This window comes from Delphinapterus leucas, chromosome 1 (genome assembly GCF_059928025.1).
Source record: "Delphinapterus leucas isolate spDelLeu-1000000601 "Yukka" chromosome 1, BTC_Dleu_Yukka2, whole genome shotgun sequence".
Classification (NCBI taxonomy): domain Eukaryota; kingdom Metazoa; phylum Chordata; class Mammalia; order Artiodactyla; family Monodontidae; genus Delphinapterus; species Delphinapterus leucas.
In genome coordinates this window covers 47516296-47530340 of record NC_143129.1, presented here as the reverse complement: position 1 = coordinate 47530340, position 14045 = coordinate 47516296, and the positions used below count along the sequence as shown (strand labels likewise).

General features: G+C 41.7%; 1 protein-coding gene across 8 annotated transcripts in view; it reads right to left on the bottom strand.

Moving 5' to 3' along the window:
• Positions 1-14045, bottom strand: part of RPS6KC1 (ribosomal protein S6 kinase C1) — a 244848-nt gene that overhangs the window by 18355 nt on the left and 212448 nt on the right. For 7 of the 8 annotated variants that reach the window (XM_089909628.1, XM_089909646.1, XM_022593409.2 and 4 more), the window contains one exon: positions 1-14045. This exon is cut by the window's left edge and continues 18355 nt beyond it. In XM_089909628.1, the coding sequence (XP_089765754.1) occupies positions 13935-14045 (111 nt within the window). In that variant the 3' untranslated portion in view covers positions 1-13934. The other variant, XR_016392839.1, reaches the window with a different exon arrangement.

Below are 14045 nucleotides of genomic sequence, written 5' to 3'. Positions count from 1 at the left end.
TAGATACCAGACCAAAAGCACTTTCCATGAAAGAAATAACTGATAAGCAGGACTTTGTTAAAATTTCAAATTTCCGCTCTGCAAAAGACAATGTCGAGAGAATGAGAAGACAAGCCACAGACTGGGAGAAAATATTTGCAAAATACATATCTGATAAAGAACTGTTCTCCAAAATATACAAAGAACTCTTAAACTCAACAATAAGAAAATGAGCAACCCAATTTTTTTTTTTTTTTTTGCCGTACATGGGCCTTTCACTGTTGTGGCCTCTCCCGTTGTGGAGCACAGGCTCCGGACGCACAGCTCAGCGGCCATGGCTCACGGGCCCAGCCGCTCCGCAGCATGTGGGATCTTCCCGGACCGGGGCACGAACCCGTGTCCCCTGCATTGGCAGGCGGACTCTCAACCACTGTGCCACCAGGGAAGCCTGAGCTACCCAATTTTTAAAACGGGCCAAAACCTTAACAGGTGCTTCACTAAAGAAGATACACAGATGGCAAATAAGCATATGAAAAGATGCTCCACATCATACATCATCAGAGAAATGCAAATTAAAACCACAATGAGATACCACCACACACCTATTAGAATGCCCCAAATCTGCAACACTGACAACACCAAATGCTGAAGAGGATGTACAGAAATAGAAACTCTCATTCATTGCCAGTAGCAGTGCAAAATGGTACAGCCACTTTGGAAGACCACTGGACATTTTCTTACCAAACTAAACATACTTTTACCATACAATCCAGCAGTCAAGCTCCTTAGTGTTTATCCAAATGAGTTGAAAACTTATGTCCACACAAAAACCTACACATGGATATTTATAGCAGCTTTATTCATGATGGCCCAACCATCCTGGAAGTAACCAAGATGTCCTTCAGCAGATGAATGGATAAATAAACTGTGGTACATCCAAACAATGGAAAATTATTCAGCCTTAAAAAGAAATGAGCTAGGGACTTCCCTGGTGGTGCAGTGGTTAAGACGCCACCTGCCAATGCAGGGTACACGGCTTCGAGCCCTGGTCTGGGAAGATCCCACATGTCACGGAGCAATTAAGCCCATGCGCCACTACTGAGCCTGCACGCTAGAGCCCACGAGCCACAACTACTGAGCCCGTGTGCCACAACTACTGAAGCCCGCGCACCTAGAGCCCGTGCTCTGCAACAGGAGAAGCCACCGCAATGAGAAGCCTGTGCACCACAACTAAGAGTAGCCCCTGCTCACCGCAACTAGAGAAAGTCTGCATGCAGCAACGAAGACCCAATGCAGCTAAGAATTTAAAAAATAAACATAAGATAAAATAAAATTAAATTAAAAATTTAAAAATGAGCTGGGACTTCCCTGGTGGCGCAGTGGTTAAAAATCTGCCTGCCAATGCAGGGGACATGGATTCGAGCCCTGGTCCGGGAAGATCCCACATGCCATGGAGCCACTAAGCCTATGTGCCACAACTACTGAGCCTGCGCTCTAGAGCCCACAAGCCACAACTACTGAGCCCACGTGCCGCAAATACTGAAGCCCGACCGCCTAGAGCCCATGCTCCGCAACAAGAGAAGCCACCGCAATGAGAAGCCCGTGCACCGCAAGGAAGAGTAGCCCCGGCTCGCCACAACTAGAGAAAGCCTGCACGTAGCAATGAAGACCCAACACAGCCAAAAATAAATAAATAAATTTACTGAAGAAAATAAAGAGCTATCAAACCATGAAGACATGGAGGAGCCTTAAATGCATATTACTAAGTGAAATATGCCAATCTGAAAGGCTGCATCACACATGGATTCCATCTATGACATTCTAGGAAAAGCAATGGAGACAGTAAAATGTTCAGTGGTTTCCAGGTGTCAGGGGTGGGAGGAGGTAGGGAGGGATAAATAGGCAGTTGCAGAGTATTTTGAGGGCGGTGAAAATACTCTTTACACCATAATGATGGATACGTGTCGTTATACATTTGTAATGAAAGTGTGACACCAAGAGTGTGACACCCAGAGTCAACCATGAACTTGGACTTCGGGTGGTAATGATGTGTCAATGTAGGCTCATCAGTTGTAATGAACACACCGCTCTGGTGGGGGATGTTGACGATGGGGGAGGTTACATATGTGTGGGGCAAAGGGCCTTTGGGAATTCTCTGTAACTTCCCCTCAATTTTGCTGTGAACCCGAAACTGCACTAAAAGTCTGAACTAAGAAAAATTTTTTTAATTTTCATTTTATATTTCTCTTAAGGCATTATCTGTCACGTTTATTCACTCTTTTGGTCCTCCCAGTTTAATCTTCATTTCTGAAATAATTGTTTAAATTTTATCTCTAAGTCTTTCCTGAGAGGTCACATCATTCCTGAGTTTTCTACTTATGATTTATGCTGTTCTTTCCTGTCTTGTATAATTTTCTTAATGTCTTGCAGTGCATTTTGAAATTGTAAATTAATTTTTATCTGTTTTGTGAGAACATCTTTCCAGGATGCTTTCATTATCTGTAAGGATATTATTCTACTCCTAATTCTCTTTCTTTTCTTATAATAACTTTGTATGGGACTTGATTCTTTTCTGTTGTGTATTTTTATGTGAAATTAGTTTTCTTAAACTATGAGAATGAAGGTTAAATTTTAAAAGGCTCCAACTTCACAGAGCTCCCTCTTCTGTTGTTTTTGTGAAGTGTTTAAAAAAAAAAAAAAGAAGTATGACGTCTTGGTTTCTGAAATTTCCTGGCCGCCCTTCCCTTCCTTTGAACTGGACCTTTCTCTTGTCCCTACCCTGCTCCGTTCTGATTCCATTCCCAGCAATTTCTCCTCAGTGTAGGGCCCTGTACTAGAAAGCTGTTCTGGCAGGTCAATTTTGAGAGTTCAAGGAGCCCACCCCTTTATTCTCTTGTATTGCAAGCTCTTTGCACTTTACCAGGTGTTTGAGCAGGCAAAACGCCTTCACCTTCAGCTGCTGTCCTCAACTTGGCCCACTGCGTTTCCTAATGAGTACCAGTTGGCTAGCTAGGGTTCTCCTGTTCTCCGGTCCAGTCAAAAGCTACACCGTGGGCTTCCCTGGTGGTGCAGTGGTTGAGAGTCTGCCTGCCCATGCAGGGGATGCGGTTTCGTGCCCTGGTCCGGGAAGATCCCACATGCCGCGGAGCGGCTGGGCCCGTGAGCCATGGCCACTGAGCCTGCGCGTCCGGAGCCTGTGCTCCGCAATGGGAGAGGCCACAATAGTGAGAGGCCCACATACTGCAAAAAAAAAAAAAAAAAAAAAAAGCTGCACTGTTTCTTCCTTTTGTTTCCCACAGGGATGTGCTTATCATACGAGTCTTGTGGTTCTTGGTATTTTGTCCCCAACTGCTCACATTCTGGGATTCCTGGTATCTTGTTACCTAGTTTTGTTGTAAATGTCCTCTATGAAATTTTGACTTTGCTTATCTAATTGCTCTGTACGTTTATACATGGGATTATGTGAGTAGTATGCTACTGCCATCATTACCACCAACTTCCCAGGATCATCACCATCTTTTAATTCAAGCTAATTTTTTGCTTTATCCTTCCTCTTGATTCCTTCCTTTAGCCTGTCACAGGAAGAACTTGGCCTCAGTTTGTAGAGTCCCTGTATTAGTGTGTGTGTGTGTGTGTGTGTGCGCGCGCACATGAGTGTGTTGAAGTGAGATGTACGGGGACAGGGTCATGAGTGAGTAGAGGTTGCTAATTGGGGGCAGATGTGCAAAAAGTTAGAGACATAGTCTCTGCCCTTAGGCGTTTATAACCTAAGAATCCAACACATATCTGCTTAGTGAAGAAGAAGTACAGCTACCCAGTTTTCAATCACAGCTCTTACTAGCTTGCCATGCCAACTGGGGTAAGGCAACTTCTCGGGACTTTAGTTCCTCCCTTTGTAAAACACAGAGCATATCACTGCCCTGTCCTGGAAGCATATGTGATCTGGGCACCAGGGGCCTGCATCCTGGGTTGGGGGAGGGCAGCAACTCTGTGGTGTTCTTCATCTTTGTCTCTGCTCCTTAATGCCTCAATGTCAATGCTTGACACATTCTGAGTACTCAGTATTTGCACCTTGAAAAAAAGTACTAACAGCCCTATTATGTGATAATTAATTTAAAGAGCTCCTTGGCCACATCAATGATGACAAGAGTTAACCAACCCCTGTTTAGGGCTGGAGAGGCTAGCCTCAAAAAAGACCCTTCACATGGAAGAAATGGCCTTCACTCCAAAAGTCACCCGTCAGAAGACAGGGAAGAGCTGAGTTTTTAAAATGCATGTTTTATTATTCAGCCTTCAGCAGAAATGTCACCTTTCTAAAGCAAGCTGTTATCATGCGCTCACCGTGCCAAACAGGCGCCTCTGAGGAGCAGGATTTTATCTCAACATTTTTCGTGATTTGTGTTTCTCTTTCAAGGAGCTCCATGCCTTAAGGCACCTAAAACACTAACAGCACAAGAAGGTAAGGTTACAGGAGGAGCAGACTCCAACAACATGAAACAGGAATTTTTGCAAAACAGGTCCAGGATCAGCATCAAAGCTCTAGTCTGCAGTCACCCTGCCCAATAATTCATGTCCTCTCAGTGCAGTTCATTGTTTTCTGGTGGGCTCCTTGGTTGAAACCATATTCTCAAAGAAACTCTGTTTTGTGACAGGGCCCCCATTAGCGGGCTCAGCCACATGACAGGCCTAGAAGCAGCCAGCACAACTGCCGGCAACGCTTGCCAAGAAGCCAGATGCTGCCACACATTGGCATCTGGGTCCTGGAATCGCAACCATGCTCTCAGTCTGGCTAGGGATTCTGACCCCAGCTACGGAAGGAGACAAAGGAAGGGAAGAAAGAGACGGAGCAAGGGGAGGGAGGGCAGGCTGTGGAAGAGTCTCTTGGTAATTTCCCTACCATGGGTTTAGAGCTTCCACAACAAAAGACTCGTTGGAAAGCTGCTACCAACGCTGCCATGGGCGGGAGAGGTAGAGACGGGGAGCATTCTAAACCCGGCGAGCTATTTTGGCACCTGGGGAATGGGGGTGGATGATTCTAAAGGAGACAGCTGCAGCGGGCAGCCACCGCTCTCCCCTCGGCTCCCTCACACCACGACAGCCCACAGAGGAAATAAGCTGCCGGACAGGGCTTCAATCTGCAGCAGAGGGATAGAGAGTGGCAACGTCAGGATGGCTGTCGCTTTCTGCCTTCTGAGTGCCAAGACTGATGAGCGTCACAAAGGCCAAAGAAATGGCCAGGGCGAGATCCAGACTGGCAATCTTCAGGGGATCCTTACAATCAAGAAGGGTGTGATGGGGGGGGGCGTGTTTTGACCACAGGAACAAGGTGCAGGCACAAAGAAGCCCTTTGCCTTGAAGTGGTCTTTGATGTTAAGGTAATACGAGCCTGAGTGAACTTTCAGGTCCTGCTGGAGTCAGGTTAGGTGGAGGTATGACCCAGAGGGGTGACTTGAATGAGGAAAGTTTAGGGTTTGAAGTGAGAGGTGAGAGAATAAAAAGCAGGCAGCAGTTCTTCTTTCTCAAACTACCAGATTCTATCCAGCATCCCTTTACCCACATCACGCTTGTCGGGAGCTGCCCAGGGCCTTACACTTGAAACACAGGTTAGAGGAGCAAGCGAATGAGAGAGTGACGACACGGTGGGAAGAGTCCGGCCTCTGCGGCCAGAGGACTGGGGGAAACAGCCCCAGAGGACGCTTACCAGCAGGAGGGTTGCTTCTCTTAGGGGCACAGGGGCTTTTTTCTGTTCACCAGATACTGTATTCCCTAACCAGAATTGCGTGGTGCGCCTCTGCTCATAATCAGCAGGGACAAGCAGGTGTTGGGGGAACCTCTGTCTACCAGTAAAAAGAACTGTGCAAAGCATGTCCTATCAATGGCGGCTTAAGAAATAGTGTCATTTTGGGGGATAGGGAGGGTGGGAGGGAGACGCAAGAGGGAGGAGATATGGGGTTGTATGTATATGTACAGCTGATTCACTTTGTTATACAGCAGAAACTAACACAACATTGTAAAGCAATTATACTCCAATAAAGATGATAAAATAAAATAAAATATATAACAATAAAAAAAGAGAAGGAAATAGTGTCATTTTTAAGGATAGCACATTACTGTTGAGGCTGAGTCTAGGCATAGCAAGAACACAGAGACACGTGAAGCCAGTGCCAACACTGAAACCCCACCTACTGAAAACATGAAATTACCTAAACATCTTGCAGATGCTCATGAGAGGTTAATATATATTTGGTCAAAATATACTTTATTAATCATCTCATCTAATAAACCTGGTACCTTATAAACAAAAGAGCCTTAATTTAAAGTGAAAAATAGGAAAATAGTGGGTCACCCACATTCCCCTCACCACCCGCCCCCTCACACACACACACAAAGCCTTCAGGGAACATTTCATACATTTTACTTTACTCCTGTGAAGCTTGGTGCCCATTTTCAACAGGCAAAACCAAGTCTACCGAGAAAGCATCCCAAGCTAAGTCCCTCAGTTCTAAAGAGAACACTGAGCTGCTCTGCTACCCTTCAGAATGAGATGAGAACATTCTGGCATCTTTCTCAAACTTGGTTTAGATTCTTTACATTCAGATTTTGAACAACGCAGGGACTAAACACTAAATTTCCACTGTGGCTCTGCTTAAGAATGAGCAAACAACCCAGCAGTATACAACAAGTAATCAAAAGAATTATGATTATAATGCTTATCCTACTTCTAAATGGATGAGTCATTTGAATCTAGTAACTATGACGGAAGTGGCTGCGTCTCTTTGCGGGGACAGAATCACTCCCCACCATGTATGCCTCCTTTTGCCCCCTCCTCTGATGTTTTCTTTATCCAACTGGCTATTCCCCTTGCCTTTTCCCTTCCTCCTTATTGTCCTCATTATCTATCTTCTCTGGTCATCTGTTCCCATTGAGGCAAAAACTGCTTGGGCCAGCCTTCTGGGAAATATGCTAAGTGTTGGGAAGTGTCTTCAAACTCAAAACACACACCACGGGGAAGGATGTTTATGTTCATACAAAGCAGAGGCAATAAACTGATGTTAAACTAAGGCAGTGGTTCTCAAACTTGATCATGCATCAGAATCAACTGGAAGGGCTTGCTAAATCAAACAGATTGCTGTGCCAGCCCCCAGAATTCTGATTCAGTAGATTTGGAACAGAGTTCAAGAATACGCTTTTCTAACAAGTTCCCAGGTGATGCTAATGCTGATGGTTTGGGAACCCCTTTTTGTCATTTCCCTAAAACTTTTTTGGGGGGGAGTAATTTCAAACTTAAAGCCACAAGAAAAGTGAAAATCGCTGTATTTCCTTGACCCAGATTGGAATTGTTCTTTTTGAGGACCACTAAGCTAAGCTAAAGGTAGGTCAGAGCGGAGAGCAATCACCTGACAGGACACCATCTAAGAGCAAGAGCAGAACACCATCCAAATAGAAAGCAAGACCAACTATTTAAAAGGTGGGAAGAAGTATCACAAAATGATGAAAGAAGGTGAGATGGGACCCAGGGGTTTTAAGCTCAGAATAGTAAACACCATTATCAACCAATGCGGAAAAAGTGTAGAAGCTCTCCTGGTTTGTCTCTCTGGTGATTCCTTGGGGGTGATTTTACAAACAACAAATCGGTATCTCCTAGTATAAACTGGCTTCATAAAAAAAGGAAAGCAATTATTTGATAGGGAAACTCTACACCTGAGAGACATGGATGAGAGGACGGTCATATACCCCTCTTTTGTATTCTATCTCCTGAACTTAGGACTTTATCTCTTGCCTGAATTTCTGCAGTGACTCATAACTGATCTCTCTGTCTCTTATCACTTTCTCTCCAATATTATTCTCCATTCTAACCCTAAAGTTACCTTTTTAACAGCAGCCTGCAATAATGTCATCTCTCTAAAGTCCCGTACAACTTAGAGAACGAAGTCCAAATGTCCACGTGGCATTTAGTCTGGCCCCAACCCACCCTTCAAATTCATATGCCTACACACCAGCCCAAACACAACATGCACAGCTTTATGTTTTTCCAGCTCCATGCCTTTGTATACAACTGTTTTTTGTTCCACTGGAAACTTTCCTTCTTCCCAAACAAAATCTGGAAAAAAGAAAAGTCCTTATGTTTAAAAATACCATTCAAAGGTCAAAGTTTTGTTCCAATACAGGAAGCCTTCCTGCAGTTCCTCGGATCTCTCCTCTGTATGCTCACCATACTCTATTTGTACCCTGTAACACAACATTCTGCCCTACTTATTATTTATGTTTTATTTCCCCTGAGTTTTATAAGATCCTTGAAGACAGGTACCATGTCTTTTGTTCAGTGACCAGAGAAACCCATAGGAGGCAGGGTGGGTAGATGAAGAGGCGATGAAGAGAGGAAGATGGAGAAGAATGAAAAAAGAGTAGGAGAGCATAGGGAGGGGACGTGTTCAGTTTTATAGTTTTCTTAGGCATTTAGAATGTTTTTGCTGAAGACAGATCCTTCAAATATCTAACACATTTTCTTTCCAGAACAACCCAGACTGAATAGTTGTATAGATTTTTTGTTTTGCCAACACTACACCTCCTTTTCTTCTTATTTTCTATCTATGTCACAACTGAGTCAATTTCATGTCTGTCTCCCATATGATAAGGGCAACATCACACTGCAGTCATTATTTGGGCACTGAAACAGACTCAAATGTCTTTACATTTGTCAAATCCCCTTTGACATTTGCCTCTTTGGGTGGGGTTGGTCAAACTCCTGCCTTGTGGATTAGCTTTAGGAGGAATTTGATCAACATTCCCAGAAGAGTTACCTTTTTGATATGAAAATTTTTTGAGACTTACAAAAGCAGGATGCCAACATCTCTAAGTGTGTGTGACTAAAAGCTGGTTCATTTGCCATTCTTCCTTACCCCATTCAATAAGAGGTTTTCCTGCCCAAAGAAATGAAAGCAGCTCTTCGTAGACACTCACCAGCTGTCTTCTGCAAGAAAGCAGAGTTAGAACCAACTCTGGATAAGCATGTCACTTAATCCTTTCCAAAAAGTTAGTTCAGCATCTTTTGTCATGGGATAGGAGGAACAATTTCAGTTTCTGCCTAACTCTTGCTGGGGGAAGATCAAAGAATAGCACTTTAAATCTAGCTCAAAAAAACACGCTCTCTATTGCTCCAGATACCTGGGCCAACATGCCTGACGAGTACCTTGCTTCACTTTCCTAGAGTAACACTCAAGTCACTTTCTCTCTTACACCTCCACACATTTTCTCTGCTGCTGTTTCTCCCTGAGATAGATCCCTGGATCAAGGGAAGAAGTCATGCAATAGGGACAAAAAATGCAATGCTATGCCATCTGACTACATATCACCACTATTGTAAATCTTCCTAAAAAAGGAAACTTGTTCTCCGGTTTCCTATTTACTGTCCTTGAGAGATTAAGTGATGCCAAGTCACAAAAACCTGTAGTACTTTGCTTCCCATTTCCCTACGGCTACTATGTTTACAACTTTACTTAGAAAGAGCTGAATTCACAGCTTTTGCCATTTAGTAACCCTTCAACATGAGGACTTAATATGAAATCCTTAAAATGAGCTGAGTAGACATCAAATACTCAAAAGTCCAAATTACCTAGGCTGGTAGAGGTTAATGTTCTACATTAAATAGGAACAGAAAGTATCAATTTTGTACTCTGATTATGCCTGCCCAAGAATTGAGTCAAATAAACACATAAAATATGATAGATGAGGGCAATGGGGGTAGGAAAACCACCACGGTTGTTGAGAAAGGTCTAAGAAGTGAATAAATGTAGGTGTGTCCTACCCTCCTTTCACCTCTGTGTACTTCTATCTGGACTTTCAACTCTCCTTTTCCAGCGTAGAGCTGACTGAGAAATAGCCTTTTAATATTTCAATCTATTTTTAATTTTTATAGCCACATAACCACTAAGGGCTATGCTACTGAGTGGGTAAATGGCAGTAAGCCAAGTATCTGGGATTACTAAAAAAACATTATAAGAAAACAGTTAAGTATCAATTTAAGATTTTCATTAACCTTCTATTTTTACAATGTTGGTTTATCAAATTAGTTCACTCTGAAAAACAGAAAGGCCGCCGTATACTTGGGAAGCTTAGAACTCAACTACCTTTTCATTCTATAGGTGAGGGAACAGGTCTAGAATACTGTTATTTGATTAAAGTTAAAAGAAAAGGCTAGCTAGTTACAGAGACAAGACCAGATACTACTCTAAGACTTTCTATTATATTCCACAATCCTCGAAGAAAGAACTTGAAATATGAGGCTTCATTCATTACCCAGAGCATTTAGAAATACCAAAGGCTAAATCAACTACTCTAAGAAGAAAGATGATGCTTCTTATGCCTTGGCCTTTGCTATAAAGTAATGCCTAAGTGAGTCCAATAAAGATGCTAGGAAGGGCCCCCTGAGAGGCAAAGAACCTTTCAGAGCTATAGTCAGATTTCTCTCTAGAGTCATAAATTATGAACAAGTGAATTCAACTAAGGCATATAGGGCCCTAACATAATGTTACTGGTCATAGCATGAATATTATTTATAGATTTTAAATTCTTCATTAAATGCACTATATAAAAGCCAAACTCAATCTTGGTTCACAGTGACTCTGAAATAGGATAGGGTAGGAAAAGCCTGAGGGTCAAAACACAACAGGAAATACAGCTGTTTAAAAAGGTTTAAAAGGCAGGTTTAAATATGTTAACAAGAGGTCAGTTATTACAACAAGTAAGTTGAAAAGATATACGTTCCAAAAAAGTATTAACTCATATCATAGTTAAAACAAACTGCTAGAATCACGGCATTCTTTTTTACTCTTAGGAAGCTCATCTTACCCTTCTGTGAAACGGAAATGGTAGATTTTCATGCCTTGTCTGAAGATAGGTGGCATTACACCAAGTTATTGGCAACCCACTGGTAAAGCTCTCCTATAAAGAACATAGTAACATAACAGTCAAGGACACCGGTACTTTCATATAAAAGTATAAAATCAAAAGAGAGCAAGGACTCAAACAGATGTTTGAACATCAGCGTTCTTAAGGACACTGTTTATGACAGCCAAAAAGTAGAAATGCCCAAATGTCCATTGACAGATGAATGGCTAAACAAAATGTGATATACACATACAATGGAATATTATTCAGCCTTAAAAAGGAATGAAATTCTGATATAGGCTACAGTATGGCTGAACCTTGAAAACCTTATACCAAGTAAAATAAGCCAGACATATAAAAGAACAGATATTATATGATTCCACTTCTGTGAGAGACCAAGAAGAGTCAAATTCATACAGAAAGTAGAAGAGTGGTTACTAGGGGCTGTGGGGAGGAAGAATGGGAGGTTATTGTTTAATGGGTAAAGAGTTTCAGTCTGGGATGATTAAAAAGTTCTGAAATGCATAGTGGTAATGGTTGGGGAAAAATGTGAATATACTTAATGCCACTGAATTGTATACTTAAAAGTGGTTAAAATGGTAAATTTTATGTTATGTAAATTTTACTACAATAAAAAAAATCAGATGAGAAAAAAATAAAAACAAGTGTAAAAAATCAAATGAGAAATACTAAGTGGTAAGTTCTTCTCTGATTTTGATATTTCTAATATACATCATCAAGTAAAAATAGACTAGGGGCTTCCCTGGTGGCGTAGTGGTTGAGAGTCCACCTGCCAATGCAGAAGACATGGGTTCGAGCCCTGGTCCAGGAAGATCCCACATGCCGTGGAGCAACTGGGCCCATGTGCCACAACTACTGAGACTGTGCTCTCAACTAGAGAAAGTCCACTTGCAGCAATGAAAACTGCCCAGTGCAGCCAAAAATTAATTAATTATTGTAAAAAAGGAAAAGCTTTTTTTTTAAAAAAAACAAAGTAAAACCAGACTTGGGTCCATCACCCCAAAGCTATTTATCCTAATATACTAATATAATAATATACTAATACCTAATATACTAATACTAATGTAATTCATGTCTACCATGATTATGAATGATGTATTTACATTAAGCACAATTCCAAACACGGAGAGAGAGAGAGAGAGAGAGGAACTGAAGCAGTGGAATTCTGTCAACACACTAACACAGCAACCATCTGTTAACACTGTCCTTTGAATCCAAGGGACCCAAATCATGTGGTAGGGCTGGGAGCTTCACCTTAGCCGTGAAGTCCTACTTTCATGTCATAGGGCACTTCTGGAAGGAAGCTCTGTAATGGCCAGTTCTAACTACTTACAGATTTCCTACTAGTCCTACACAGGAAGTCATTCTTGTGTCTCACCTGCATAAGTTCCTGTTATGAGGCCAGGGGGCTGGTGAGTTGAAATCCAGTTCCAGGGAGTGATGTCATCTTGACTGAGCTATGATCCTGCTGACCTGCTCCCCATCCCAGTGTTGTTGCAGCACTTCAGCTGGGTTTCAGGTTATAAGGGGACCAAAAAGGAAAATGGGGGAGTAGGATAATAGAAAAAGCAAAAATGCTTGCACATTTCCTTTGTGTCACTAAAGCATTTTCTGCTTCCATTTAATTTGATGGGCAGACCTGGCCAATGGCAGCTGGAAGCTGTACAGATGCTCTTGGAGTAGGGATAGGCTCTCACACAGATCTCAAAAATACAAAGAATTAAAACATACAGAAAACTTTCATTATGTTGTGGCTCCTAACTTGAAAATGGTGACTTATTCTTTCTTCTTTGGATAAAGTTTAAAGAACAGACATTAACTTAGAATTTTGTAAATTGTTGTAAACAATGCATGACTACAGGAGCTATCTTAGCAACAGAAGGAAATAACGAATACAAATGTTTGGAGATGTATAAATACTCATGTTCTTTCTACACGACGTCAAGTAGATTTGGAGGTCAAATCTGGAAATCCTGTCAATACATTATAAAATAGGATTGCCATTCAATCCCATTTAGATGAGATCCTTTGGTTCTTAGGATACTAAGCCATAAAACTAAAATGAAGTCAAGCATAATAAGAAGCAGAAATTGTTAACATTCCAAAATGAAAGGAAGAGAGGTCTTTGGAAAAAAAAGAAAAAAAATCTTAAGCAATTAAATGAAAGAGAGATTTAAATTTTTACTACGTTTATTTCACATGATTCTTTAGTTCTTATTAAGTTGATACAATTTGGGGAAATAAATACTCCCTTCCCTTTTTTGTTGCATATGTATTAATAGGGGTAGGAAGAACAGAACATGAGAGAATAGACAAATGGTGTAGAAAGTGAAAAAATAAAGATGAAGAGAGAGAGAGCGAAAGAGAGAGTGTTCATATGAACCCTTCTGTTAGCAGTATCAACCAACAAAGTACACAGTTGACAACATGAAGTGTTTTCTTCTCACGTGGACTTCCGAAAGAATGACTATGGGACCATATTCGACATACATTAATTATATAGCATTGTGGTTCAGTTTTCCTATCAGACGTGACGTGTATTTTCTTTTTTCCTCACTTTTTAAGCTCCACAGATGACATTATTCATGAAGCACTTTTAGTATATTATTCAGCAAATATTAATTTGATCATATTAAACCAATCCTGGTTAGCAGAAAGCACTGTCAGCTGCCATGTAAAGGTCCTCCTTTCAAGTAACACTTCATTCTACACTTTGGAGCTTCATATCAGAGGAAGGTCTTGAAGGGCATTCCTCTTTTAGTTGGGTTTACGACTCACCTGCAACACTAAGTGCAGATAAAATAAAGATCACACCTCAGTTAAAGGTTTGTACATAACAGCCCCTTGCAAATGTAGCCAATATCTTGTCCAGACAGTAACTGTAAAGGAATTGTTCTCTCTCAGGCTTTTTCTTTCTCCATTTCCTCTAAAGATCTTCATCCCAATGCTTGGTGCCCCATAACTGAGTGTAAGGCAGAGCTACCTCTGTGTTGGAGACGCCTGTCACAGAGGAGATCAGAACGTGTGCAGAGAACCCTGCATTATGTTCATCTCATTAGCTCTGCCCAATCCACAGGGGTAAAAAATGGATGAGATTTGATATCTTCAACACCAGCAACTCCAGCACCAAGACGCTCCACAGGGTTGAACTGTAAGAG